The 27,921-nt window shown below is 48.3% G+C and overlaps 1 protein-coding gene across 2 annotated transcripts in view; it reads left to right on the plus strand.

The window, feature by feature from the left end:
- BRCA2 (BRCA2 DNA repair associated) overlaps window positions 1–27,921 on the plus strand; it is a 174,378-nt gene that overhangs the window by 38,896 nt on the left and 107,561 nt on the right. Inside the window, exons 7-9 of one of the 2 annotated variants that reach the window (XM_073583185.1) lie at window positions 1,048–1,103; window positions 7,812–7,914; window positions 17,690–18,532. In XM_073583185.1, coding sequence (XP_073439286.1) covers window positions 1,048–1,103; window positions 7,812–7,914; window positions 17,690–18,532 — 1,002 coding nt within the window. The remainder of the gene's footprint in view (window positions 1–1,047; window positions 1,104–7,811; window positions 7,915–17,689; window positions 18,533–27,921) is intronic. The other variant, XM_073583186.1, reaches the window with a different exon arrangement.

Genomic DNA, 27,921 nt, shown 5'->3' on the forward strand with positions numbered 1-27,921 from the left:
TGGCATAATGACCATCGTTACGTATGGAGGAAAAAGGAAGAAACTTGGAAGTCTAAGAACACCATCCCAACTGTGAAACACGTCGTTGTGGGGTTGTTTTGCTGCAGGAGGGACCACAAAATAGATGGCATCATGAGAAAAAAATTTGTCAATACTGAAGTAACATCTCAAGACCTCAGCCAGGAAGTTAAAGCTTGGGCTGAAATGGGTATTCCAAATAGACAATGACCTGAAGCATACTGCCAAAATGTTAACAAAGTGGCTTAAGGATAACAAAGCCAATGTTTTGGAGTGGCCATCAAAGCCCTGATCTCAATCTGATTGAAAATTTATGGGCAAAGCGGAAAAGTCAGGTGCGAGCAAGACGACCTACAAACCTGAATCAGTTACACCAGTTATGTCAGAAGAATGGGCTCAAATTCTGACCAACTATTGTGAGAAGCTTGTGGAAGGATATCCCAAACGTTTGACCCAATTCATTCAGTTTAAGGGCAATGGTACCAAATACTGCAAAATCAAAAGTTTACTTACATTTCATTAGTAAGTAATAAACATGTCTTAAAATATTCTCTCTCTCATTATTCTGGCATTTGGCAAATAATAATTATGGTAGTCTTAATTGACCCAAAACAGGAAAGGTTTATTCTGATTTCATGTCAGATATTGAGAAAAACATGCATGTGTGTCTTTATATAGTGTATGTAAACTTCTGGTTTCAACTGTATATCCGTATTACCTGGATCAAGTGATGAGTCCTTCATCTCGATACAATTGGATGAACGTGGGTGTAGGTAGTATAGTCACAAAATAACGGAGTGATCAGGACTCTGTCCTTCAGGATTGGATTGTGTTGGGAAACATGATATCGCTATTTAGGCAACAGAAAATAATGTATAAAATGTTTATTAGTAGCACATTTAAGTGCAAAGAAGCACAGCACAAAACATGGAGCATCTGCCAGCTATGTAATCATGGTTACTAAACTGGTCCTTAGAAAAGTGCAGCATGTCTAATTGGAATTGTTCTTTTGCATTTGTTCTTTTATAGCTCAAGCTAAAGAAGAAGTTTCTAAACCAAGGGCATTTAATAGAAATGATGTAGTGGTGAGTAGCAACATTTTTAGCTGTTATTGAAATGTAGTGACTTCTACGCCTCATTGAGGGACAGGACCCATGGGTGTTATGCCGCTTGCCACTAGGAGGACACTAAGTGAACACAGAAAAAAGTTAATGTCTCCTCTGCAGTATACACCCTCTCGCTGGCTGAGATTTCCCCAGTTCTTGCTTAGTGTCTGTAGGAGGCACTTGGGTCTGACTTCAGACCCCAACGTTTTTATTTTCGATTTTTTAAAAAAAAATTTTCTGTAAATTTTTATTTTTTAATTAACGGAGTGAAGGGGGCGACGGATTCCTTTCAAGGGTCAACTCTCCCCCGAACCAACAACAGGCGAGAACGCGGAGTATACCTCCCCGTACCCTCTCTTGCGACGACTGGGGCATACCTGATTCTTCTGGAGACGGTTCCTTTATGGTCCCGATCTCCCCACACAGATACGAGGGCAAGCACACGGAGTGCACGGAAAAGACTTTAAGAGCGCTTCGAATGCCCTGAATCGGCCCCATGGCCTCTCCATCCCCCTGCCCATAGGGAGGATCGATTGAGGTATACCCCTTTAAGAACTCCTCCGGCTCTGCTGCATCGCCCGGGAGGATGAGATCTGCAGGCTGGGTCCTGGACATCGCAGCCTGCGTGAGCACCGGATTGGAGGTATGGGGTCGGGTCATGACTCTGAATTCGAGTCTGACACGTCAGTACCTCAGAATCCCCCAAATGACCAAGAATCGCATGATTCTCTTATAGAATCAGTCAACAAGATTCTGACGTTGGACAAGGAAAATATTCCCGCTCCGGAACACGTTATCTCCTTTTAGAAGACTAAACGTGTACACAGGATGTTTGCCAGCCATCCGGAGTTTAAGGACCGGCCGCAGTAACATAGGGGCTGGTCCCAGAAACATAAGGACCGGCCACCTAAACGGTTCGCAGGTCAAAAGCCTATCGAGGCTAAATACCCTTTTGCTCCAGAACTAATGAAGGATTGGTTGCAGTCCCCTTCGGTGGATCGCGTCTTGCTTCCAAAGTGCTTCTATCCTTTTCTGAGGGTTCTTCAGTCAGAAACCCTCTCTGATCGTCAAATTGACTATCTCACTCGTTCAGTTTTTGAAGCTTCAGGAGCGGCACTTTTTCCATCTTTCGTGGCGACTTGGGTGGCTAAGGCAATGGCCGCTTGGGCAGAAGTGTTAATTACTGCCATCCAAGATAGCAATCTTCCTCCGGAGGCAACCAGTGTCACCAGGCTAATAATTCACGCAGGGCACTTTGTAGTGGACGCTTCTTTAGATGCCTCCAATTGCGCTGCTCAGGCAGCCGCTAAAGCAGTCTCCATTAGAAGAGCCCTATGGCTTCGCGACTGGCAGGCAGATTCCACCTCCAAAAGATCGTTGACTTCTCTGCCCTATCAAACTGGTCGCCTATTTGGAAAGAAACTGGTCCAGCTCATTTCTGACACTACCGGGGGGAAGAGTAAATTCCTTCCCCAACAAAGGGCTGTCCGGCCGTTTCGGAATCAACAACCGACTCTTTTTCGACCTTTTCACAACAATTCCAGTTGGTCTTCCACAACTTTCTCTTCTGCATCAGGTCAGTCTCCGCATGGAGACAGAGGTTCCCAGGTCTCATACAGACCTAACCCCTCTTGGAAACCCAGGCCAAAGGCATCTGGATCTATGGGAACCAGATCCCATAGATCTTCTACACAATGACTTGTTGCGGTATCCGGCGGACACCGACAAAGTAGGCGGTTTTCTACTTTCATTCAGTCACACCTGGCTTGCGGTCGTCCACGACGAGTGGGTCAGGGAGCTGGTGTCCTCCGTATACAAAATAGAATTTTCTTCCCCCACTCCGACAAGTTTTTTCCGATCCTCACCTCCCAAGACAAAGACAACAGCCTTCCTTCGGGCCGTTCATGCGCTGCAAAGGGACGGAGTCATCATTCCGGTCCCTCAAGACAAAAAGTTCAGGGTTTTTTATTCAAACCGTTTTGTGGTTCCAAAGAAGGACGGAACGATGCAGCCCATACTGGACCTCAAGCTGTTAAATCAGTATGTCAAGGTATGGCGATTCCGAATGGAATCTCTCTGGTCAGTTGTTGCCTCCATGGAAAAAGGAGAGTTCCTAGCATCTATCAATATCAAAGATGCTTACCTTCACATCCCAATTTGCCCGTCCCACCAGCAGTTCCTGCGTTTTGTAATTTGCGAGGAACACTTACAGTTCGTTGCCTTGCCCTTCGAACTCACCACCGTCTCCAGAGTCTTTACCAAGGTCATGGCGGCTGTCATGGCCATTCTTCTCGCTCGGAGAGTGGTGGTACTGCCTTATCTGGACGACCTGCTGATCAAGGGTCCGTCCCTTCCAGCCTGCGAGGAATCCGTGGATATCACAGTAAATACACTTTTGCCTGGGTTGGAAGATAAACTTCGAAAAGTCTTCCCCAACACCGGCTCAGCTGATTTCCTTTTTGGGAATGATCTTGGACACTTCCCGCGGGTTGATCATTCTCCCTCCAGAGAAGGCCTGAGCCTTACAACAGGGAGCATGGACTCTTTACTGACCAGTTTCTCACTCCATACGTTTCAGCATGAGAGTTCTCGGAAAGATGGTGGCAGCGATAGAAGCGGTCCCATTCGCACAGTTCCATCTCCGCCCTTTACAACATGGTTGCTGTTGACTTGGGACAAGAACCCGTTCTCCCTGGACCGTCGGTTCCTTCTGTCCCTGCGGGTCAGACAAGCCCTCAAGTGGTGGACACTGAAATCCTCCCTGAATCAAGGGATGTCCCTTCTCCCAGTACAATGGTCAGTGGTGACCACCGACGCAAGTCTTCTGGGCTGGGGTGCGGTTTTTCATCACCACACGGCACAGGGTCGTTGGTCAATTCGAGAGTCACGTCTCCCCATCTACATCTTGGAGATACGAGCGATCAGATTAGCCCTATTAAGTTTCCACCATCTCCTTGCACGTCACCCCATCAGGATCCAATCTGACAAAGCTACGGCTGTAGCGTATATCAACCGCCAGGGAGGTACTAGGAGCAGAATGGCCATGCACGAAGTGAGTCACATCCTCCATTGGGCCGAGACCAACCGTTCGCCCATCTCAGCAAACCACATCCCGGGGGTAGACAGTTTGGCGGCAGATTTTCTCAGTCGCCAAGGCCTTGCCTCATGAGAGTGGTCTCTTCATCCGGAAGTCTTTCAGCAGATTTGCCATCGCTGGGGCACTCCGGATGTAGATCTCATGGCCTCAAGACTAAACAGCAGTGTTCCTCGATTCATTGCCGATCCATGTACCATCGGAGCGGATGCCATAGTTCTGCCATGGCACCGGTAATGGCTCCCATACATTTTTTTCCCACTCTTCCCTTGCTCCCGAGGGTCATCAAGAAAATCAGAGCAGAGGGAGTACCAGTGATCCTAGTCGCGCCAGATTGGCCGCTCCGGGCATGGTACGCAGAACTAGTATAACTGGTCGCTGATGTTTCCTGGCGACTTCCAGATCGCATGGATCTACTCTCACAGGGCCCGATTTATCACCAGAACTCCGGGGCCCCTGTCTTTGACGGCGTGGCCGTTGAATCCTGGATTTTAGCACAGGCTGGTTTTTCTCACGACATGATCTCCACCATGATTAGTGCTAGGAAGCCCGTGTCCATGTGCATTTATCACCGCACCTGGAAAACCTTTTTCTCGTGGTGCAAGTACCATGGACGATCCCCTCTGGTGTTCTCCATTCCTTCCATATTGGAATTCCTACAATCCGGATTATAGTCAGGCCAAGGGCCAAATTTCAGCTTAGTTCTATTCCAACGCAAAATTGCCACCAAACTGCAGGTGAAGACGTTCATTCAGGGAGTTTCCCATGTGGCGCCTCCCTATAAAAGGCCATTGAAATCATGGACCTTAACTTGGTTCTCGGAGCCTTACAGGAGGCTCCTTTCGAATCGCTGCAGGACGTACCACTAACTGTTCTCTCTTGGAAGGTGGTCTTTCTAGTGGAAATTACGTCAATCAGACGAGTTTTGGAATTGGCGGCCCTGTCCTGCCGTCCTCCGTTCCTGAATTTATATCAGGACAAGGCAGTTCTCAGGACGTCCCCGTCTTTCCTGCCCAAAGTCGTGTGTTCCTTTCATTTCAATGAGGAAATTGTTTTGCCTTCCTTCTCTCCGGCACCAGTCCATCGCATTGAGAAGGCCCTCCACACCCTGGATGTGGTTAGGGCTCTTAGACAGTACATCTCGCGGACGGCTCCCTTCTGCAAGTCAGATGCCCTGTTCGTACTTCCAGAGGGGCATAGGAAGGGTCTAGCCGCCTCAAAAGCCACGCTAGCCAGGTGGATTCGCTTAGCTAATCAGGGATTATGGCACATTCTACCCGATCAGTGGGCGCCTCTTGGGCCTTTTGGCACCAGGCGACGGCAGAACAGGTCTGCAAGGTTGCGACTTGGTCCAGTCTGCAAACCTTTACAAAACATTACCAAATTCATTCTCAGGCCTCTGCGGATGCAGCTCTTGGCAGACGCATCCTGCAATGGGCAGTACCACAGTGTTAAGTCAGTAGTACATGGGGTATTAGCAGTTGTGTACTCCCCACCCAGGGACTGCTTTAGGACGTCCCATGGTCCTGTGTCCCTCAATGAGGTGTAGGAGAAATAGGGATTTTTGTGTGTACTCGCCATAAAATCCTTTTCTCCGAGCCAATCATGGGGGACACAGCACCCACCCTGTTTAGCCTATTGGCTTACTGTATCGTTCTTAGGTTTTGACATAGTTATTTGTTTAATGCTCCTACTGCTTTTTCACCATACTGGGGAAATCTGAGCCAGCGAGAGGGTGTATACTGCAGAGGAGGAGTTAACTTTTTTCTGTGTTCGCTTAGTGTCCTCTTAGTGGCAAGCAGCATAACACCCATGGTCCTGTGTCCCCCAATGATTGGCTCGGAGAAAAGGATTTTACGGTGAGTACACACAAAATCCCTATTTTAGTGTTTGTGGATAACAGATATAATTATTAATGTACCTTTTAGGCTACGTTTCCACAATCAGGATATGGCAGCGTTTTGGATGCAGCGTATTTTCGCTGCATCAAAAACGTTGCGTACTAATCACGCAAGTAAATTTGCTTGTGTTCATTGAACCCTGCGTCGCCGCTGCAGATGATTGACATTCTGCGGCTCGTAAACCCACACCATGGGTGAGTTTTTGCAGCATCAAATAAAAGCACAGTGTGCATGGTATTTCTAAAAATCGCATCCACTGTGCTTGTAACATAGAATACAGCGGTTTGGACGCAGCGCAGATGAGCTGAGTTCAAAATGTGGCTTTTCCAGATTGTGGGAACGTACCCTTAAAAGGAACCTGACAGCAGGAATCAAAGCCTGACTATGAGAATGCAGCAATGTATGTTGCACGTAGTCAACGGGGACTATAGGGAAAGACCTGCTGTTCCAGTGACATCCATAGCTAAATTATTCCCATCCTACTCCAATTGATTGACTTGTCTCTTCCATATATGTTTCTAGGGAGAGACCGGTCAATCAACTGTAGCTGGGTGGGGAGAAGCCAGGGATCTGATCAGACTAGTCGGGTCTCTCCCTATTGTAATAGTCTATTTGTCCATGGTCAGTTCATTTGATTGGTTGAAGAGAGAATATGTCACCCATCTTTCTTTGCATCATCCTGAATGGAAAGCTCGTGACTGCTGTGTGTTTGTCCGTGAGTGAGTGTCCAAAAGCAGAAGCGATCACATTTGCAGCCTTAATGGCAGCCCCCTCGCTCTCATGTAATGTTATACATTAACCCCTTAAAGGGAATCTGTCAGCCTATTTTTGACCTATGAGCTGCGGCCACAGCCGTCAGGGGCTTATCTACAGCATTCTGTAATGCTGTAACTAAGCCCCCCGATGTAACCTGTAAGATAAGAAAAACGAGTTAGATTATTTTGGGTGTGCGTCAATAGTCTCCATAGGAGACTAGAAGCTGCCATAGCCTGATTGGCTTTGCTACATAGAGGCAATGGTGAGATCGTCTCTATGTAGTAGAATTACTGACTTGCTATGAGCGCCAACCACTGGGTGGCGCTCACAGCAATCCAGCATTCACAACCATAGTGGTCTCCACGAGACCTACGGTTGTCATGCCAACACACCGGTGACCCGCGATCACGTGACTCGGGTCACCGATGTGTGTATTTCCGGCGCCATTTAAATGCTGCTGTCAGCGTTTGACAGCGGCATTTAACTAGTTAATAGCCACGGGTGGATTGCGATTCCACCCGCGGCTATTGCGGGCACATGTTCAAAACAGCTGACATGTTCCGGGAAAGATGTGCGTTCACCGCCGGAGTCTGACATCGGCGTAAATATACGCCCAATGTCGGAAAGGACTTAAACCATCCGCCTGCTGTACATCTGTAGGATCCCGAGTCCTATAGTATGAAGCTACCACCCCCCCCATGCTAAGTGCCTGTCTGTTATGTGTGTCAGCAAACGTGCACCATGTACTGTGTGTTCATATAGTAGATAAGAGAGAAAATGTAACCTCTTTTATTTGTATAGGAGCCATTTTCTACTGTGAGCGTCAGTGTAATTAAGGAAAGATCAGTTTCTCAGATGTACCTTATTTGCTGTTTTGCTAAGATTTATTTAAAGGTTTTTCCAACACATCTTCAATCTCTAATTGTAAACTTTTAGATTGTGCAAAGTCTCTTCTCCAAGATGAATGCAGTTCCGGAAGCGGTTTCCTTATCTCCGCCAAATGATCTATACAAGATCAACAGTGACAGTACAAAGTTTAGTGAGTACTTATGTTTTCATTTTTACGCCCTTAAACCAGAGAGTCATGTCACACAAAAAAATGTTTTTGTTGGAATAATGAGAAATCACTGGTCAACTCTTAACCTTTAGAACTTCCAAACCCCCAAAAATTGTTTAAAAAATTATGCTGATATGAAGTAGACATGTGGGAAATGTTATTTATTATGTATTTTTAGAGACCACATCACATTTGAGGTGGCTTTGAGGGGCCTGTATAACAGAAAATGCCCAAAAGTGACAGCATTTTAAAAACTGCACCCCTCAAGGTGTTCAAAACCATATTCAAGAAGTTTATGAACCCTTCAGGTGCTTCAGAGGAATGAAAGCAATATGGAAGGAGAAAAGTTCAAATTTTACTTTTTTTTCCCACAAAAATGTTGGTTTTGCACCAATTTTTTCATTTTTGCAAGGGGAACAGCAGAAAATAGACCCCAAAATTTGTTGTGCAATCTCTCTTAAGTAAGCCAATATCCCATATGTGTTGGAAAACTGCTGTTTATACTGTTTAGGTTCAGGCAGGGCTCGGAAGGGAAGGAGCGCCATTTGACTTTTTGAATGCAAAATTGGCTAATCTAGATAGTGGACCCCATGTCGCGTTTGCAGAGACCCTGCTGTGCCTAAACAGTGGAAATCCCAAACAAGTGATTGCATTTTGGTAACTATACCCCTCAAGGAATTAATCTAGGTGTTTGAAGAGCACGTTGAACCCACAGGTGCTTCACAGATGTTTATAACATTGAGCTGTGAAAATAAAAAAATACAATTTCTCTATCGCTTCATTGGGGACACAGGAACCATGGGTGTATGCTGCTGCCACTATGCAAATAAAAAGTTAGCTCCTCCTCTGCAGTATACAATCCACCAACTGGCACAAAGTTAATCAGTTTTAACTTAATGTCAGTAGGAAGTGGACATGGATCTTTCACTAGACCCATATCTACCTCGGTTTTCTGCGTTTTCCAGTAATGTCTTTTATTTTTGAGATGGATCTTCTACCTCTGGAAGGATACAGTGTGAACAGTCACAACTGTGTTCCCACGTAGAGACTGAGTATGGCCTGTACTGCCACCCCGTATCCTCATATCTAGTCGGCAGGACCCCAAGCACTAACATGGAAGCATGTTTAGGTGATCCAGCTTCGGTCCTGGCCCCTGTCTCCAAACCACCTTCCCACCAGAGCCTGTCTGTTTTAGGAGGCATGGATGTCCCGCAATACAGGAATTTCGGACGTCTGACATTTCCTGGATGGAGAGGTACATCTCCTTTTCCCTCTCTTCCCCAGATTCCTTCCAGGGGCGACTAGGAGAAGTTCCACATAAGGATTCTGGTAAAGAAGAAGATACGAAGAACAAGGGATGAAGACAGAAGGAAGATGTTGAGTATTTTCTCCCAAACCCTCACTTTATTTCTAGATCAATATGTGCCCATTACTCTTTGTTCCCCTATGGACTGGGGCGCTGGGTTTACCTTTTACTGCGCTTTTAGGGCCTCCGTGCCGCTCCCACCTGTTCCAGCAGTCACTGGCTTTAATCTAAGTCCCGGCTACCCTCGGGCCTAGTCTCGGCGTTTGCTCAGCCACCTTTCTTCTCAGCACTTCCTCTTCCTGCCCCTGGCGGTTAGCTCTGCCCACTTCTCCCAACTTCATCAGACAAGCTCTGCAGTTGTCGCCATCTTTCTCCTCCCGGACTCGGCAGTGAGCTCCTCCCCTTCTTCTGGCCTCAGAGAGCGGACTTTTTTCCTTCAGCGTTCTCCTACCCTTCTGCAGCACGCGCTTTAACTCTGCTGGTTCCTTGCAACCTCTTTGCGGTCGCCATTTTCCGGCTTCTGGATCCGCATGGTGACTTTACCCTGTAGGACCTGCATCTTCTCTGCCTATCATCGCACTGCAACCCTCTACAGCCTGGAAGCAGACTACAGGACAACTGCATCTTACTGTGAGTAACTCTGCTCTGCAGACTGACTCTTCTCTGCATTCTCTTCCTGTCCCCTTACCTTCTGGCATCAGTTAGTGGGTCTGCTCATCATGCCTAATCCTAAAGGAGAGCGTTCTTGTCTTCCTGCTTCCTCTTCTTCTTCCTCTGCTCATTGTGTGCTCTTCCTGTAAATGCAAGCTCTCTTCAGGTCAGTTCTCTCCCCTCTGTCAGGACAGAACTACAGCAACCCCCCTGTGTCCACCACCCAGGAGCCTCCTTCTGCCCCAGGAGAGAGCGGTGCCCCTATCCCAATGTGGGCTTCCGTGGCGGACCTCACCAAGATGTCGCAGACCCTGGTGTCTGTTCTTGACAGGTTGCCCCTTCCGACCTCTGCTGTTGCTAGTGGGTTGCAGGACTCACCTGCTGTGCCTACCAATGTAGGCCGTAAGAGATCCAGGCAGGCGTGTCGTTCTAGGTCCTCTTCCCACTCTATCACTCCCCCCGATCTCTCCCGACAGTCTGCCTATTCCTGATCCTCCTCTCCAGAGTCAGGCGAAGCGGTTTCGGGCGCATCAGATGATGACTCGGACCTGGATTCTGACCAAACCTCTAATATGTGAAGATGGCTTTAAGGTGCAATGATACACTGCGCTGCTGTAGGTATAATTCAAGGAAATTTATTGGTGCCTACGCATTTCCTGAGCTGTCCCAGCTCACTTCCTCAGGGATGCCCTGATGAAGTGAGCTGGGACAGCTCAGGAAACGCATAGACACCAATAAATTTCCTTGAATTATACCTACAGCAGCGTAGTGTATCATTGCACCTTAAAGCCATCTTCCCTTACAAGTCCTTGGACCCTGTGCAGACTGCAGCAGCTGTTTCATGCGTTTGTAGGTGTTGTGACCGAAGTTTCACAACCCTATCAGGTGAGTCTCTCCTTGCCTCACCATTACAATTGTGTTTTAAAGGTTTCACACAGTGGATGCGCCCTGTTTTTGTTTCATTTATTTACAAGCCTCTAATATGAGAGACATGGTCGAGAGCCTCATTGTGGCGGTCAACCAGACCTTTAGCATTAAGGATACCTCTACGGAATCCGCAGAACAGCCGGTTTGGTTTAGACGATCTAAGCCAAGGCCCTTTGCCTCACATAAAGAATTTGAGGAGGTACTTGCCAGTGAAAGGGAGAACCCGACCAGACGCTTCCAAGAGGGAAGCGCCTCGGCATCCTCTATCCCTTCTCCTCTGAGCTCACTGCTAACTGGACAGCCTCTCCAACTGTGGACCCTCCAGTTTCCAGACTGTCCAACACGGTCCTCCCGCTTACAAATGGAGCATCCCTCAAGGACTCCAATGACAGGATCATAGAATCTTTCGCAAAGTCAGCCTTTGAAGCGGCCACTTCCACATTGTGCCTGGCCTTTGCCTCTACTTGGGTGTCAAAGTCCATAGCTGCCTGGCCTAAACAACTTTGTCAGGGCATTGTTGCTGGAGCTCGACTGGAGGAAATGGCCAACCTCGCGGACCAGATTTCTCATGCAGGGAAGTACATGGTATCTGCCTCCCTTGACGCAGCTTCATGCGTGGCTCAGGTGTCCTGCAATATTGTGGCCATCCGTCAGACTATTTGGCTTAAGGCCTGGCAGGCGTACATATCTTCAAAGAAGTCCCTTACCAGCTTGACTTTCCAGGGTTCCTGTCTGTTTGGCTCCAAGTTGGACCAGATTATTAAGGAGGCTACCGGGGGGGATGAGTTCCCTCCTTTCTCAGTCCAAACCTCACCGGCCTCCTCTGAAGCGACACTTTCGGCCCTTTTGCTGCGACGGAGGATTTTTCCCACCAAGAGAGTCCACAGGCTTGCCAGGATAGGAAAAGTGCTTCCTTTAAACCCTCCCCGTATCGCGCAGGGTAGATCCGCCAGGTCTTCCTCCGCATGATTCATCTCAAGATCCCAGGGAATCTCCCAGGCTGGGCGGTCGTAACTGTTTTTTTAGAGACGGCTGGCTCTCCTCAGTGGAGGACTCATGGGTCAGGGAGGTTGTATCCTCAGGATACAAAATAGATTTTGTTTCACGGCCCCGAGATCGATTCTTCGAATCCTGTCCTCCAAAAGATGCTTCTCTGGTTCTGAGTTTCTTTGCGTCCATTGCCTCTCTTCTTAATTCAGGGGTCATTGTTCCTGTTCCAGACCAGGAACGTTTCACAGGATTTTATTAGAACCTATTTATGGTGCCGAAAAAGGACGGCTCGCCTCAACCCATACTGGATCTAAAGTTACTGAACAAAAGGGTCCTACTGCGATATTTCAGGATGGAGTCCCTTCGTTCAGTGATTGCTTCCATGGAGGCGCAGGAGTACCAGTGCTCCTATACATCCAGGATGCCTATCTCCATGTCCCTATCTTCCCGGGTCATCAGAGATTCCTGCGTTTTGCGGTGCAGCAAGACCATTTTCAGCTCGTCGCCCTGCCGTTCTGGCTCGCAACCGCTCCCAGGGTTTTCACAAAAATCATGGCAGTGTTAATGGCCATTCTGCGGATCAGAGGCCTAGTGCTCATCCCGTACATCAACGACACCCTCATCAAGGCTCCGTCTTTTTGTCAGGCGCTGGAAACTCTGGCCATCGTTCTCGACACCCTGTCCCAATACGGATGGCTAGTCAACAGGGCAAAGTCTTGCCTTGTTCCGACTCAGCACCTCATTTTTCTAGGCATGCTGTTCAATACCCGCCAGACAAGGGGTAAGAGAGCAATCCTCCAGCAGGGAGTTCGTTCTCTTCAGGGCCCTCAGCTTCCATCTTTACACTCAGCCATGATGGTCCTGGGAAGGATGGTGACAGCGTCGGAAGCAATTCCTTTTGCGCAATTCCGTTCAAGACCACTTCAGCAGGCCATCCTATCTCAGTGGAACAAGTCTGTTCTCTCTCTCGATCGCCCGATTTGGCTCTCTTCCCGAGTCAAACGATCTCTCAATTGGTGGCTTTCATCCCCTATCATCTTCCAGGGTCGGTTCTTTCTTCCCGTTCACTGGCAGGTGGTGACGGCGGACGCCAGCCTTCTCGGCTGGGGTGCGGTCTTTCGCCTCCTGACTGTCCAGGGACGGTGGTCGGCAGAGGGGGGAAATGGGGGTACCTCTTATAATGCGTATATAACTTACCGGTACCGTTGCTGCAGGCCGCAGGCTGGGATGAGGGGGTGTCTGGTGCTGCTTGCACGATGCTGCTGCGGGTGTCTCTGGTGCTGCGGGCTCTGCCGATATTTTGTGACAGGCCAGAGCCCCAGCAGTTCCATGGTTCTGTGCGGTGGACTCTGGGAAAATGGCCGCTAGGGCGGCGCATGCGCAGATGGAGATCTCGGCACCAAGATCTCAGGAGATGAGATCTCAGTGGTTTTCGCAAAATGCAGCATATCACTTCTTTCAGCGTTTTTCACTGCTTCAAAGCAATCGGTAATGCAAAAAACGCTGGTATCAGGTTCCGATTAATTTTTTTTTATGCACTAAACTTTATCAGCATATGCAAAGGACAAATTTATCCTGATAAAACCGCAGTAAAAAAAGCGCCTAAAATGCAGCAAAAGCTAAACAAAATCTGTTAAACTTGGCATAAAAGCACTGCAAAAACGCAACTTGTGAACATAGCCTTTTACAAGACAGGTGCTGGCTGTGTACAACTGGCACCTCCCTCTAGCAGCAGCTATTGGAGCTAAATCTGAGCAATGCCGATTAACCACTTTAATGCTGCTGTCAATGTCTGACCTCAGCATTTAAAGGGAATCTGTCACCTCTTTCTTGAGATATCATATAATGATATCATTCAATTGTGTGTCACATAAGGATTCTCTTAGTACTTTTGCTTCCCCCTGACCCCGCACCTTTCATGCATAATTACCTTTTTTATATATCGGTTCAGATGTATGTAAACTGCCACGGTCCGGTCCGATGGGCGGGGCTTATTCACCTGATTCCCCCCCTCCCTGTCTTGCTCTACACAAGAAGAAACGCGTAGAGCAAGACAGGGAGGGGGGAGCAGGTGAATAAGCCCCGCCCAGCGGACCGGACAGCGGCAGTTTAAGTGGTGTGTACTGGAGCGTCCATTCTAAGGCCCATCAGATCCCCCCATGAAGCGACATTTGGTTCCCTAAAGATACTAAGAAAATAAGGGAAAAGTTAATTTTTATTAACATGTTAAAAATGGTCGCCTTTTTCTCAATTTGAAAAAAAACAAAAAAACAATCAAATTGTATTTAGTTTAGCTGTGCATAAGTCTGATTTCTAAAAATATAAAACTAATCCATACCTCGTACAAAAAAAATGTAATCAAAACGTCGAATGGCACCAATGAAAACAATTATTGCCATGCAAAAAATCAAGGCCTCCTCAGGCTAAATAAAACAGCGACACAAACCATTTTTTTCCCCCCAAGTTCTCAGTTGCTTTTAACCACTAAAATATACAAACTATGAAAGCCTGTCGCCATAATTGAACTGAACAGGAGCGTAATATTGCCAGATTGAAAATAAAAGAACAATGGTTTAATCAAGTACCGTATTGGTTTTCAGCGTTTTGCCCCACTTGGAATTTTTTTTCTTGATTTTTTTTCAGTACATTGTATGGTAAAATAAATGGTGTCAATCAAAACTATAAATCATCTTGTACAAAAGTCATACAGCTGTGTCAATAGAAACCTAGCAAAGTCATGGCTTTTGGAAGAAAAGAAGGAAAAAAACACAAAAAAAATCACGAATGGTTTACACATTAGGAAAATACCACTGAAACTGTATTTTTTTTCTTTCACTTGTTAATGACTTGCTTATCAAAAATTACCGTAACCCCTTAGGTGCTGCATACTTTGTTTCCTAATATCGGCCACGGAGAGGACAAATTAAAAAAAAAAAATTCCCCTTTGTAACCAAAAATTGTTGTCCAGTTCAACATGAAAAATTTGGTGAAAAGGTCCTTTTTAAGTATGCCCAATTAGGTCATAGGAATGTATAAGCAAGTCACACATCCTCAAACAAACGTCTTAACAAATGGGGTCTTTGTGAAGAGGACACTGTTTTGGGCTTTCAGTAGTCTGATCATTTTTTTGAGCTCCCATGAGACATGAGAACTGTAGCCTCCTCCTTTCTCCTATACAGGCTCAGCTGCAGGGTTTAGCACCTTATAGGGAAGATTTTACGCTTGCACTTCTGTCAGGGGTTGTCTTTGTTAACGCTCCATCCCACCCCTTTCCTCATTTCCTTCTCTCATCCTTTAAATGTTCACACCCTAGCATTAAAGGGGTTGTCCAGGCTTGGGGCTCAAGTCTGCAGTTACAGCGCATGCTGTCAGGATTTTCTGGCCCCAGGAGCCAGTGGTCATGTGCATATTTCCGACCACATTCTGACAAGACGTGTCTGGCCTCTCTTCACTTGGATTGAACAAGGCTACCCATGACTTGTCCGCATGTGACCGCGTGTATGCAAATTGCATACCTGAAGTCACGCGCGTGCTGCTTCCAGTACGAGAATCTGCTCACATACATAATGACTGCAGACTTGAGCCAGGACAATCTCTTTAAATATCCGTGTTGAAACCCATGGCTGACACTTAATGTGCCACAGACTTAATGTACCAGTGAAGGCCAATCGTTGTTTTTTAGACGTATTAAGCATGGCCATTATTTTTTTGCAGATTTTTTTTTTTCCATTTGGTGCAAACAGAAATTTGTAGCATTTTTCATGGAGCATGTGTTTACAGGTTTGCAAAAGCCTTATGTGCACATGATCAGGAATGGCTCAGTGGTTTATTCAGGATTTGACACAGGTGAAATCTGCACCAAATCTGCATCTGAGGTCACTGGCAGGTCACCTGTGTTTTTTATGCTTTTTTTCCGCATGCGTTTTTTCATTGCATGCATTTTTTTTGGTCACTTGAAATAAAGCTAATTGAAAGTTGGCTTTTGGGAAGGAAAAAAGTGATTTCCTGTTTGCAGATATATTGAGGTATGATCCCACGGTCAGTAAACATTGCGGGTTGGACTCTGCGTATAACCGCAATGTCCAACCTGCAGCGTCCAGCTGTTACAGCATAGTGGATGGGATTTAAGAAATCCCATGCCCACTATGCATGCAACGATGCCTGCGGCTCTCCCACAGAGACGGACATGCGTCGCGTCTTTCTAGACCGCAGCACGTCACTTTATGTAGCGGAGATGCTCAGTCTCGGCTGCATAAATTACCTATAGACTTTCATTAGATGAGGTAAAACCGCCTTATCTTCCTAGTCACATGCGTATTAAGCAGCTTACTACGCATGTGTACTAATTTAAACAGTGGTAAATCTTGTGACACAGCCAGACGTACATGACACAGGAAGTTGAGGAAAGCAAAGAGAGAGGTCCCCTCCTTTTTTAATAAATAAGAATTAAAAAAAAAAATAGCATGGGGTCCCCCTATATTTGTTAACCAGTCAGAGTAAAGCAGACTACTCGGACTGGTATTTCAGGCTGGTAAGTATCCAATACCCTTGAACCTTCCCTGCCTGATAATACCAGGCCTCAGCAGTCTGTTTACCTTGGATGGTTACCAAAAATAGTGGAATCCCCTTAAAAAAAAATAGCGTGGGGTCTCCCTATTTTTGTTAACCAGCCAAGGAAAAAGCAGACAGCTGTGGCCTGGAATTCTCAGGCTGGCAAGGCCCATGGATTTTGGCCCTGAACAGCCTAAAAATAGCAGCCTGCAGCCGCCCCACATTTGGCACATCCAAAAATGCGCCAATTGTGGCATTTTACTCAGCTCTTCCCACTTGCCCTGTAGCAGTGGCAAGTGAGGTAATATTTGTAAGGTTGATGGCACCTTTGTATTGTCAGGTGACAACAAGCCCACGGATTAGTAATGGGGAAGCGTTTATGAGACGCCTATTCATTACTAATTCTATAGTTACATGGTAAATAAAGACACAGCCGGAATAAAGTCTTTTAATTGAAATAATGACACAGACTCCTTTAATAGATCTTAATTAAATCATACTTACTGCATCGCCTATTCCACCGACGCCCTTGTGTCCTGGAAGAGAATTAAAATAAATAAGCAGCAATATTCTTACCTGTCCGCTGAGAAGATATAAATACTGTCCCACGACGAGTCCAGCTCTGCTACATCTGGATGTATTTAGCTGAATGGTGGCATTATGCCACCATTCAACCTGACATCCAGATTACAGCGGAACTTGAAGCTGATGACCTGAGATAACTCTGTCCCCGGCGGTCACGTGCACTGCAGTTCTCGCAATCAGCTTATCATGAGAACTTTGATAGTGACCGGGGATAACCCCGTCCCTGGCAGTCACATGCACGGCAGTTTTCGCGATCAGCTCAGCTCATTGTGAGAACTGCAGTGTACGTGTACTTCCAGCTGAAACAAGGTAAAACATTATTTAAATGAGTACACATGCGTAGTAAGGTGCGTTCCCGCACTTAATACACATGTGACTAGAAAGATAATGCGGTTTTAGCGCATCTAATGAAAGTGTATGGGTAATTTATGCAGCGGAGACTGAGCGTCTCCGCTACATAAAGACATGCTGCGGTCTCAAAAGACGTGTCGCATGTCTGTCTCCACAGGGAAGCCGGAGGCGTCCGTGCACGCTTAGTGGACATTCGATTTCTTGAAATTCTATCCACTATGCTGTAACATCTGGAATGCTGCAGGTTTGACGCTGCGAATGTACGGAGCATCCAACCCGCAGCGTTTACTGACTGTGGGAACATACCCTCAGATGGGGAATGTTAGCAGATTTGATAAGGATTGTCACAGTTTATAACGTCAACATCTCTGTGTTTCTACATCTGTTCTTTTTCAGCAGACATCCTTACTTCTGAAAGCAGGGAAAAGTCATCCGATTATGTGAAAGCACAACAAAAGAAAACTGTATTGAATGCTGTTGGAGATGAGGACTCATGTCAAGTGGTTGAGGATGCAATCGAAGGAATGGAGGATGTTTTGTCCATCTTTTTCACCAATGAAAGACCATCAGAACTTAGAAAAGTAAAGGTTGATAGAAGAGTTAGAAGAAAAAATAAACAATTTAGTGGTGTCACGGGAAACAGTGATTCACTAATAGAAAACCAGCAGGAGCAAAGTGCACTTTTCAGTGAGGGGAACCTCAGCATAAATAAGAAATTACTGCAGCCAGAGACATGTTCTAGAGAAATATCTTCCTCTTACGAGTGGACTCCACTGAACCTCCCATATACATTACAGGAGGAGCGCATAGCTGATGAAGGTAGTGTTGTCGGAGATTGTAACAGGATTGAAACGACAGAATGTAATGATTTACAACGGCATAGGAATAAGAATGAGCTAAAAGACTCTTCTAAGACAATGAAGAAAAATCGAGATGGCCAATATAAGGAGCACAAAGAGAAATGTGAAGAAACTCTTCCTTACGATGCTTCAAATGACAATAAACATCTTATGGGACTTGTATCGAGTGATCACTCTTTGTCCCTTGCATCTCATTGTGACAATCCTTGGAAAAATGAACAGAAACCTAAACCTATACTGTCTACAGTGAAAAAACAGACCAAATTTTTGTACAGCCTTAAAATGGATCGTCAACAAACTGAAACTACAGAGGTGACTGATCTACTTTTGTACAACGAGCCTTTAAATGACCTGGAAACGCTTGATGTCCAGCTCAGAAGTATGTGTTTTCTAATTGGCAGCCCTTTCAATATTTGATTAGGTTCTCTATTTTAGACCTCTAATGCATGCTGCGCAATCCATTGGCATCATAAATCAGAAACTTGTATGATTTCAGCCATGTATGTTTGGCGGCTACACCATCGTTGGTTGCCATTGATTGACATGTTTCTCCCTGCTTGCATGTATAAGGAGAGACCTGTCAGTCACTGGCAAAGGGCAGGAGAGAAGCAGCCGGGCACCCTCCTCCAACTAACTAGTCTCCCACGCGACTTGGTCCCCGACGTCTTTTAAAGTATGTTTCTCGTTCGCCTTATTGGTGGACACAGAGACCATGGGTGTATGCTGCTGCCACTAGGAGGCTGACACTATGCACAAAAAAGGTTAGCTCCTCCTCCGCAGTGTACACCCCACCTACCGGCAGGGAATTCCTCAGTTTAGCTTAGTGTCAGTAGGAGGTGGACACGGGTCTTTCATTAGACCCATATCTACCTCAGTGTGCGTCGTTTTCTTTTCAGGTTTTGCCGAGGGATACAGAGTGAGCGGTCACATCTGTAGTCCCACAAGGAGGCTATGAGTACAGCGTGAACTGCCACCCCGTATCCTCATAGGTCTCCACGAAAGGACCATGAGCCTGAGCACGGATGCGTGTCAGGCGATCCAACTGGTCCCCGTCTCCCACCCACTCGCCCACCAGAGCCTGTCGGTCCGGAAGAGACGCGGACATTCTTCGGCTGGATGATAGAGGTACCTCTCTCTCCACAGGTACCAGAAGAAACTGAACAGCGGCAGGACTAGAGGGTAAGTATAGGATCCTGAGCCCTCAGCAGCCTCTTCCTTTCCCTGAATTCCCCGGCTGCACTTATCTCAGTGCTTTTCAGCAGCCGGGCTGCAGTCAGGCCTCCATCATCCTACCCGGCTGCACTTACTCTGCGATGGTTAGCAGCCGGGCTAGTCATGGCTCCATTGAGGAGCGATCGCCGTGGCAGTGCGGCGCTGTCTCCGCGCCGCCTCGCGCTTCATGGCGGCCGCCGCTTCTACAGGCCCCGGCTTCAGTTTGGGCCTACTTCGGCGTCGCGGCCACGCCCCCCCGCCTTCTTCCTCAGACGTGCTTCTCTCCGCCCGTTCTAAGCCCGCCCACCGCTCTCTTCCTCGGGCTCTGCGCTCCAGGGGCGGTGTTCAGCCTCCTAGACTGCCTAGAGGCAGCGGGTGGCGCCATCTTCCTCCTCCTTACTGCGGTCAGCCCGCCCCTTCCTTCTCCCTGTCTGCTCAAGGAAGCGCGCGCTTTTCTACCCGGCTTTTCTCAGGCGGCCGCCATTTTTTCTGCCTGTCAGCCGGACTCCGTCTTCTTCCCCATCGAGGGCTCCGCAGATCCAAACGAGTGGTGCAGCATTGGGGGACTCACCAAGCGTTTGCTGGAAGCATCTACAGGACACTGGACCGTGAGTAGGCTCTGCTCTGCAGACTGACACCCTCCTCTGCCTCCTGTCCCCCAACTTTCTGGCACTACCTCAGGTTTCACTATGTCTAACTCCAAATCTGACCATAACCGCCCTGCGGCTCCCTCTTGCACTCTAGTCAAGTTCTTTGCATGCTCTTCTTGCAATCGCAAACTTCCCTCAGGTCAGTCCATTTCCCTATGCCTGGACTGTAGCAATCCAATTCAACCTGACGCCGCCCAGGAGCCATCTAGGGCCCCAGGTGAGAGTGAACCCCCCCATGCCCGGCTGGGCTTCGTCTCTATCACAGTCAGTGGCAGACCTCACCAGGGTGTCTCAGTCCCTAGTAGCCGGTCTGTATAAGTTGCCCCTGGACACCTCTACAGGGTCCAGCAGGCCTCAAGAGGTTCCATCTGAGTCGGCCAGCGTTAGTTGCAAAAGACCCAGGCAGGATCTCCAGCCGGAATCCTCACCTCGCCCCATGTCACCACATAGTCCTTCTCCTCAGCCTCCCTCCCGGGCCTCCTCTCCCGAGTCAGGTGACGCGCTCTCGGACAGGTCATCTGAGGGGATCTTAGAGCTGGATTCGGACCAGGATGCGAACATGAGGGTTACTGTACAGAACCTCATTGCAGCGATCCATCATACCTTCGAAATTGCGGACTCCCCTGCGAAATCCTCAGATCAGTAGGTTTCGTTCAAACGGGAGGAAACACCCTCCAGGGTATTCCCTCTGCATTCCGAGTTTGGAAAGATTTTTTACCAGGGAAAGAGAAGATCCGACCAGATGCTTTCAAAGAGGAAAGCGTCTCGGCGTTCTGTACCCGTTTGCTAAAGAGCTCACGGACAACTGGTCTGCCTCTCCCTCGGTCGATCCGCCCGTGTCCAGGCTTTCTAATAACACGGTTCTCCCGCTTTCAGGCGTGGCGTCTCTAAAGGATTCTAATGATAGGATTATAAAATCCCTAGCGAAGTCTGCCTTCGAAGCGGCTTCGACGACGGTATGCACAATCTTTGCTTCATCCTGGGCAGCAAAGGCCATAGCTACTTGGGCAGAGGATCTTCGTCAGGGCATCCTAGTGAAAGCACAACCAGATCGATTGGCCGATCTCGCCAATCAGATTTCCCATGTGGGGGATTATCTGCTTTCTGCTTCTTTGGATGCGGCATCCTGCGCAGTTCAGGCGTCAAGCAACGTAGTGGCAATCTGACGTACAATTTGGCTCAAGGTCTGGCAGGCGGACTTGTCTTCTAAAAAGTCTCTTACTAATCTGCCTTTTCAGGGAGTGCGCCTTTTTGGTTCCCAATTGACCAGATTATTAAGGACGCCACCGGAGGCACGAGTTCTCTCCTGCCTCAGTCCAAGCCTCGCAGACCTCCACTAAGGTGTCAGTTTCGACCCTTTTGGGCTTACCGCCGTTTCAATACGGCGGAGACCTCCTCCAACCAACAAAGACCGCAGGCACGCCAAGATAGGAAGAAAGTTTCTTCGCAGAGCAGACCATCCAGACCCAAATCTGGATGGTCCACATCAGCATGACTATCCTCGGACTCCCGAGGGTCCCTTCCAATTGGGAGGTCGACTCCTGTTCTTCAAGGACGTCTGGCTGGCCTCAGTGGAGGACGCTTGGGTCAGGGAGGTTGTATCGTCAGGATACAAGATAGAGTTCGTCTCTCTTCCACGGGATCGTTTCTTCGAATCCCGTCCTCATAAAGATCCAGCTTTGATCCCGGGGTTCTTTACGGCCATTGACTCAGTGCCGGAGTGATTGTGCCCGTTCCTGAAGCGGAGCGGTTTACAGGGTTTTATTCAAACCTATTTGTCGTGCCGAAAAAAGACGGGGCGGTCCGACCCATCTTGGATCTCAAGCTGCTCAACAAGTGAGTCCGTCTTCGCCACTTCCGGATGGAGTCGGTTCGTTCGGTAATCGCTTCCATGGAGGAGCAGGAATTCATGTGTTCAATAGACATCTAAGATGCCTATCTACATGTTCCCATATTCTCCGGACATCAGAAGTTCCTGCGTTTTGCGGTTCGCCAGGAACATTACCAGTTCGTCGCGCTGCCCTTCGGTCTCGCCACCGCTCCCAGAGTCTTCACGAAGATCGTGGCTGCGTTGATGGCCTTGTTGAGGATCAGAGGTCTCGTTCTTTTTCCGTACCTCGACAATATTCTGATCAAAGCTCCCTCTTTCCAACAGGCACGCCTAAGTTTGACGATCGTCCTAGACACTCTTTCCAATTTCGGGTGGATCGTCAACAGGAAATAGTCCTGTCTGGTTCCTACTCAATGTCTTGTGTTTCTGGGCCTCCTGTTCGACACTCGTCGGTCAAGGGTCTTTCTCCCTCAAGAGAAGATTCTCTCCCTGCGGCAGGATGTACGATCACTGCAGACCACACGATTTCCGTCCCTCCGAACAACCATGAGGGTCCTGGGAAAGATGGTGGCGGTGATAGAGGCAGTTCCCTTTGCCCAATTTCACGCCAGACCTCTCCAACACGCCATTCTGTCGAGGTGGAACAGGTCGGCTCTGTCCCTGGATCGCCCTGTTCGTCTTTCAGGCCTGATCAAGCGGTCACTCAACTGGTGGTTGACGTCACCTCTCATCCTCTTGGGGCGGTCTTTTCTTCCCATTCACTGGCAGATTGTAACAACGGATGCCAGCCTCCTCGGCTGGGGTGCAGTATTCCGCAATCACACTGTTCAGGGTCGTTGGTCGACTCAGGAATCTGCTTTGTCGATCAACGTCCTAGAGATACGAGTGATCCATCTCGTCCACTGGGAGAGGCTCCTCAGGGGCCTGCCTGTCCGGATTCAGACAGACAATGCCACAGCGGTGGCATATGTCAACCGCCAAGGAGGGACACGGAGTGTCTCAGCCCTGGCAGAAGTGTCCAAGATCCTTCGGTGGGCAGAGATTTCGGTACCGACAATCTCCGCAGTACATATTCCCGGCGTAGACAACTGGGCCGCCGATTTTCTCAGCCGCAAGGGTCTCGCGGCAGGAGAGTGGTCCCTACATCCGGAGGTATTTCTTCAGCTCTGCCGTCGTTGGGGAACCCCGGACGTAGATCTGCTAGCTTCTCGCATCAACAGGAAAGTCCCACAGTTTGTATCCAGGGCTCGAGATCCTCTCGCAGTGGGCGCCGACGCTCTGGCCATTCCTTGGTCGCAGTTCGAGCTCCCCTACCTGTTTCCTCCCCTGCCTCTTCTTCCCAAGCTGTTGAAGAAGATCAAAGCAGAAGGAATTCCAGTCATTCTCATCGCCCCGAATTGGCCCAGAAGGTCTTGGTTCGCGGACATTGTCAACCTTCTCGCGGACGCCCCCTGGAAGCTTCCAGACAGGGCAGATCTGCTGTCTCAAGGCCCGATTTGCCACCCCAATTCTCGGCCGCTCAATTTAACGGCGTGGCTGTTGAGACCGAGGTTTTGAAACGAGCAGGATTCTCCAGTCGAGTAATTCATACCATGATCCGAGCCAGGAAGCCATCATCTTCCAAAATTTACTACCGTACTTGGAAGGCCTATTTCACTTGGTGTGAGGCCAATAACATCGCGCCCATGTGCTTTTCGCTCACTTCCGTTCTGGCGTTTCTTCAGGCAGCGCTGGATGCGGGGCTTGCTCTCAGTTCCTTGAAGGGTCAAGTTTCGGCGCTGTCCATTTTATTTCAGAAGATGATGGCCTCCTGCCCTCAGGTCAAAACCTTTCTTCAGGGCGTGGCTCACACGGCTCCTCCGTATCGAGCACCTGTGGATCCATGGGATCTTAATCTGGTTCTTGAGGTTCTGCAAGGTTCTCCTTTTGAACCTCTCAGGGATGTTTCCCTTTCTCTCCTTTCTTGGAAGGTAGCTTTTCTGGTGGCCATCACTTCCATCCGGCGCGTGTCGGAATTGGCGGCTCTTTCTTGCCGCTCTCCTTTCTTGGTACTTCACCAGGACAAGGTAGTTCTGCGGCCTCCGCCCTCTTTTCTTCCGAAGGTGGTGTCCTCCTTTCACCTCAATGAGGATATTGTTCTGCCGTCCTTCTGTCCGAGTCCAACTCACCCTCGGGAGCGGTCCCTGAACAAACTGGATCTGGTCAGGGCGATGAGAGTCTATCTGTCTAGGACAACTTCCTTGCGAAAGACAGACTCTCTTTTCGTCATTCCAGATGGGACGCGGAAAGGTCACCCGGCTTCCAAAGCTACTATTGCTCGCTGGATCAGATCGGCAATTTTGGAGGCCTACCGGGTTAAGCATCAAGTGGCCCCTCCGGGGATCAGCGCGCACACTACCTGGTGCTTCCTGGGCGGTACGCCACAGAGCCTCCGCGCTGCAGCTTTGCAAAGCTGCAACCTGGTCTTCGGTTCACACGTTTGTGAAATTCTACAAGGTCCACACCTACGCTTCGGCGGACGCCAGCCTAGGTAGAAGGATCCTGCAGGCCGCGGTGGTGAGTCCACTGGCCTGATGGAAGTTTGTTTCCCACCCCAGGGACTGCTTTGGGACGTCCCATAGTCTCTGTGTCCCCCAATAAGGCGAACGAGAAAACAGGATTTTTCGGTTGCTTACCGTAAAATCTGTTTCTCGGAGCCTTCATTGGGGGACACAGCACCCTCCCATGTTCTACAACTCCTGTTCTTACTTTGGTTAATTGGTTACAGTTGAGTTGTTTGTTCTGTTACTTCTCCTGCTTTCTCACTAAGTAAGGAATTCCCTGCCGGTCGGTGGGGTGTACACTGCGGAGGAGGAGCTAACCTTTTTTGTGCATAGTGTCAGCCTCCTAGTGGCAGCAGCATACACCCATGGTCTCTGTGTCCCCCAATGAAGGCTCCGAGAAACAGATTTTACGGTAAGCAACCCAAAAATCCTGTTTTTACTCTGGAAGGCCGCAATTTTTGAGTCAAACATACATGGCTGAAATCATTCACCCAGTGTATGATACATGCTGCATATGCATCGAGCAGTATTTATCTGCTGTCAGGTTCCCTTTTAATGTGAAAATTTAAAAACTGTAGGTGTTGCTTACTTTTGGACCTCCCGTAAACTAAATGTCTGGGTGATCCTCACAGATTGTGGGGGCGGGGGGACGGCTGCCACACAGCCAGACTGCCCAGAGGGATGACAGTTCATTACTTTCTGCTTTTCTGATCGCTCAATACACAGCGCTGAACCAGCACTTTTGTATATTTTCTTTGGAAACACTGTCAGTGAGACAGTCCACTTTGCTATGCAGGCAAGAAATTGAATTTCCACTGTAACTGAGGCTAATATTCCAGCAATAGAAAGGATGTACAGTGTGTCCATAAAGTCATGGTGCACTTTTGACCAGTCACTGGAAAGCAACAAAAGACGATAGAAATGTGAAATCTGCTCCAAATAAAAGAAATTCTCTCCCAGTTTCATACCTATTCAGTGCAGTTTGATGTGGACTCCATTTGTTGCCCTACACACATCCAAACGATAGTGAAGTTCTTGCCACACACGGGTAAGGACGTCTGGTGTAACAGAGTGAATAACGTCTGTGATTCTCTGTTTTAAGTGATTAATGTCGTTGATACGTTCAATGTACACATGTTGCTTCACATAATCCCAAAAGTAATAGTCTAAGGGTGTCAGATCCGGGGATCGTGGTGGCCATGGCTTGACAGAACCCCTACCTATCCACCGCCGGGGGAATGTTCTATCCAGAAACTCACAAACAATGGTGGCGCGTAGCGTTGAGGAGCGCCGTCCTGTTTAAAGATGACACCTTCTGAAAATTGTTGCACTGCATACAATTCCAACATGTCAAGATACGTGTTTACCATCACAGACTTCTCTGCGAAAAAAAATGGGCCTATTACCTTATCATGCATCAGGTCACACCACACGTTCACTTTAGCGGTGTTACGTACGTACTAAACGTAGGCATGAAGATGATCAGCAGCCCATATTAGGACGTTATGGCGATGCACATATCCATAGATATGTAAGGTTGCCTCATCGCTAAACACAATCTTCTGCAAAAATCTTGCATCATTGTCGATCTCATGAAGCATATGTGTAGCAAATGCGCATCATTTGGGTCTATCTGCCGGTTTGATAGCGTGCAACAGCTGCAATTTGTACCCTGTAAAACCGAGATATTTCTTTAACACCTTATGAACTGTAGTCTTGCTTAGGTGTAATTGTCGAGCACATGCACGCACAGATTTTTTTAGTGCTCCTTAGGTAGCTATCTCGAATGGCCTCTACAGACTTGTCACTGCCTGATGGCCTACCAGAATGGGGTTTCTCCACCAAACTGCCAGTTTCCTTCAACTGCCTATCCCACCGATTAATGTTATTCCTATGTGGTGGTGCTTTGTTATAATCGCGCCGATATTCACATAGCACTTTGGTCACGGATTCTGAAAACTGGGAGGGTTTTCCTTTTATTTGGTGCAGATTTCACATTTCTATCGTCTTTTGTTGCTTTCCTGTGACTGGTCAAACGTGCACCATGACTTTACAGACACAATGTATTAATATCCATGCTCTAATCTAAAGACCTTTATGGGGAGAGAGTGGGGGGACAGAGTGTGTAAAATAGATGAAGCTAAAACAAAGTTTGCAGGTCCAGATTGATCTTTCTAGCCCTGCCTATGAAAAAAAAAAAAAAAGACCAGTATATAAAAATAATTTCTCCTACGCCTCTTTGGGGGACATAGGACCATGGGTGTTATGCTGCTGCCACTAGGAGGACACTAAGTGAAAGCACAAGAGTTAACTCCTCCTCTGCAGTATACACCCGCCCACCGGCTGAGCTTGAACCAGTTCTTGCTTAGTGTTTGCAGGAGGCACTTGGGTCTGGCTTCAGACCTCAACGTTTTTATTTTCATTTTTAATTTTGTTTTCTGTAAATTTTTATTTTTTAATTAACGGAGTGAAGGGGGCGACGCATCCTTTCTAGGGCCTGATCTCCCCCGAACCATCAACAGGCGAGAACGCGGAGTTTACCTCCCCGTACCCTCTCCTGCGACGAAGGGGTCATGCCTGGGCTCACTTAGGGACTATAGGTACTGCACAGTCCCGATTTCCCCACATCAGCAAGAGGCAAACGGGGGCTCACCTTCGTGTTTCCTCCCCCGCAGCCAGGTATATAGCTGAACAAGGCCCCATGTAATGGTGTCCTGCAGCACCCCTACCTCACGGATCAGAGTATACAGGCGGCAACCTCTCCATCCCCCTATCTAAAGTGAGGATCGATTGAGGACTATATCTTTAATGGCAGCGCAGATCCGGCTCTGCTACATCACCTCTGTGAGTATGACGGGGAGCGCTGATCCCAGAAGGCAGGCACCGCGTCGACATGTCCGCGCAAGAGGCAGTGGGTCCTGGGGTCCTGGTCCCTGGGGAGGAGAGGGAGCGATGATCCGGTGTCCAGCCGCGGCCCCCCCTCAGCCGTTGCGCATTGCCGGAGGCCGTCAGAAATTTAGCTTCCGGCTTCTAGCCGAGCTAGGCCACAGTTACGTAGCTCCACCTACCGCGAGTGTGCCCGCCTACGTTCCTGGTGCTTCTCGCACTGAGCGAGAAGCCCTTGTCTAGTCTCGGTGGACATGTTTTTTGTACTCAGCCTGTTTCCTGACGGCTGAGGGGGCATTAATTGGCAGCGCTGACGGTAGCGCTGGAAGGAGCAAGCAAATTTGGGCAAGGATCGCGAAGAGAGTTCTCCCCCGGGGACACAAGAACAGGCCTTGGGTAAGCTGTACTGCACCTCAGCAGGTGACATTAACCCCTTCTCTGCAAGTGCTATACGCCTTCTCTGCACTCTGCGGCACATATCCTGCCTATAGCCTCTATGGGTACACTACGTCTCAAGACCAAAAATACACTGTGTTTTTACTACAGCCTTGCCCCGGGCTCACAATACTCCATTATACATGGATTGTGATACAGAATCTGCCCAAAGGCCACCCGTTGCCGCCACCGATTCCGCTGAGTCTAGTCC

Source organism: Dendrobates tinctorius, unplaced genomic scaffold (assembly GCF_039654945.1).
Source record: "Dendrobates tinctorius isolate UK_male_01 unplaced genomic scaffold, ASM3965494v1 ptg000075l, whole genome shotgun sequence".
Lineage (NCBI taxonomy): Eukaryota > Metazoa > Chordata > Amphibia > Anura > Dendrobatidae > Dendrobates > Dendrobates tinctorius.